This window comes from Rhagoletis zephyria, unplaced genomic scaffold (genome assembly GCF_001687245.7).
Source record: "Rhagoletis zephyria isolate East Lansing unplaced genomic scaffold, Rhagoletis_zephyria_1.1 Rzeph_scaffold_15536, whole genome shotgun sequence".
Classification (NCBI taxonomy): Eukaryota; Metazoa; Arthropoda; class Insecta; order Diptera; family Tephritidae; genus Rhagoletis; species Rhagoletis zephyria.
The window spans coordinates 11,737-12,878 of record NW_016172603.1 but is presented as its reverse complement, the minus strand read 5'-3'; the positions used below and the strand labels follow the sequence as shown (position 1 = coordinate 12,878).

Below are 1,142 nucleotides of genomic sequence, written 5' to 3'. Positions count from 1 at the left end.
TAAATTATACAACGGAAACGAATTACACAGGGTTTTTGCTGGAGAACTGTCTATCAATGAGAGGATTTAAGATATTTATGTGCCAATTATTTGCAGTACACTTTAAAGATTTTTCTATTTTTTTATTATAATGCACCCTGCGCCACAAACATATGGCAACGCTTCAGCCGGCTGATTTGTTTTGACACCCTTAGGAAAACATCTGATTTTTGCAGCGAGGTGCTTTAACTCCAAAATTGTTAATTTTCCAATTTTATAAATAAATGAATGCAGATAAAAGTGCAATAAATACTTCGAATAAAAAAATGGAAGACCCTTTGCGGCCGAAAGCGGTACCACTTGCCGCTGAAACGGTGCTTTGGTTTGAATTTCTGCTCGACCCACATTTAATTACCAAACATTTGCAGAAACCTAATCCAGGTAAGTGCGAATGGCAAATATCCAAAAGATACACTTAACATTAAAGCAAATACCATTCTTTAGATCCCAGCCCTTTGGAGCTAATGTCTCAATTCATATCTGTTACACCGGATGTTATAATGCCGCCGCAGTATGATCTGACTTCGCCAGAGGCTGAAAATGTACCAGGCGGTATACCAGTGACACCGGGCGCAGGCGTAACTGGTACTGTCATAATGAGCAACATAGATGGACTGCGTATACCGCGAAAGCAAATTGCTTTAAAAATATTAACGCTAAAAGTGGCGACATGGTTGAAATGGAACTTGGGTAAGTGGAGAATTAATATATAAAAAAACATTGAAGAAATCTATTGTGTATATATCCCAGATGTCCTGGAAAAGAGTCTTCCCATTCCAAAGCAGCTCTTTCTGTTGCGCGATTTATGTACAGTATGTTTTGGCAAATTGGTACCAATACCTTTACAGCAGGATTTTCAGCAAAAAGTTTGTAAGTAGATATATCTATGTAGAAATTTTATTTAACATCATACTAGAACACGCTTGGAAATATTGTGTTTTGCAGCGCCTGATGGCCATGAGCATGCAGCCCGTTTTGCATTAACCTTTTATCATCGATGGGTGCTACGCTTGCAAATACTGAAAGATATTGCCATGAAAGCTGCACGACCGTCCATGGCTAATATGTGAGTGAACAAATTTTCTTAATGATTTTTTTTTTTT

At 37.8% G+C, this 1,142-nt stretch overlaps 1 protein-coding gene across 1 annotated transcript; it reads left to right on the top strand.

Annotated features, from left to right (window-relative positions):
* Window positions 1–305: 305 nt before the first annotated feature.
* LOC108379079 (integrator complex subunit 8-like) lies at window positions 306–1,105 on the top strand (the record flags this gene model as incomplete). The annotated part of the gene is made up of 4 exons (XM_017635396.1): window positions 306–420; window positions 484–729; window positions 790–909; window positions 985–1,105. Coding segments are annotated over exons 1-4 (602 nt in total), but the record flags the coding sequence as incomplete, so codon positions are not given.
* Window positions 1,106–1,142: the final 37 nt, after the last annotated feature.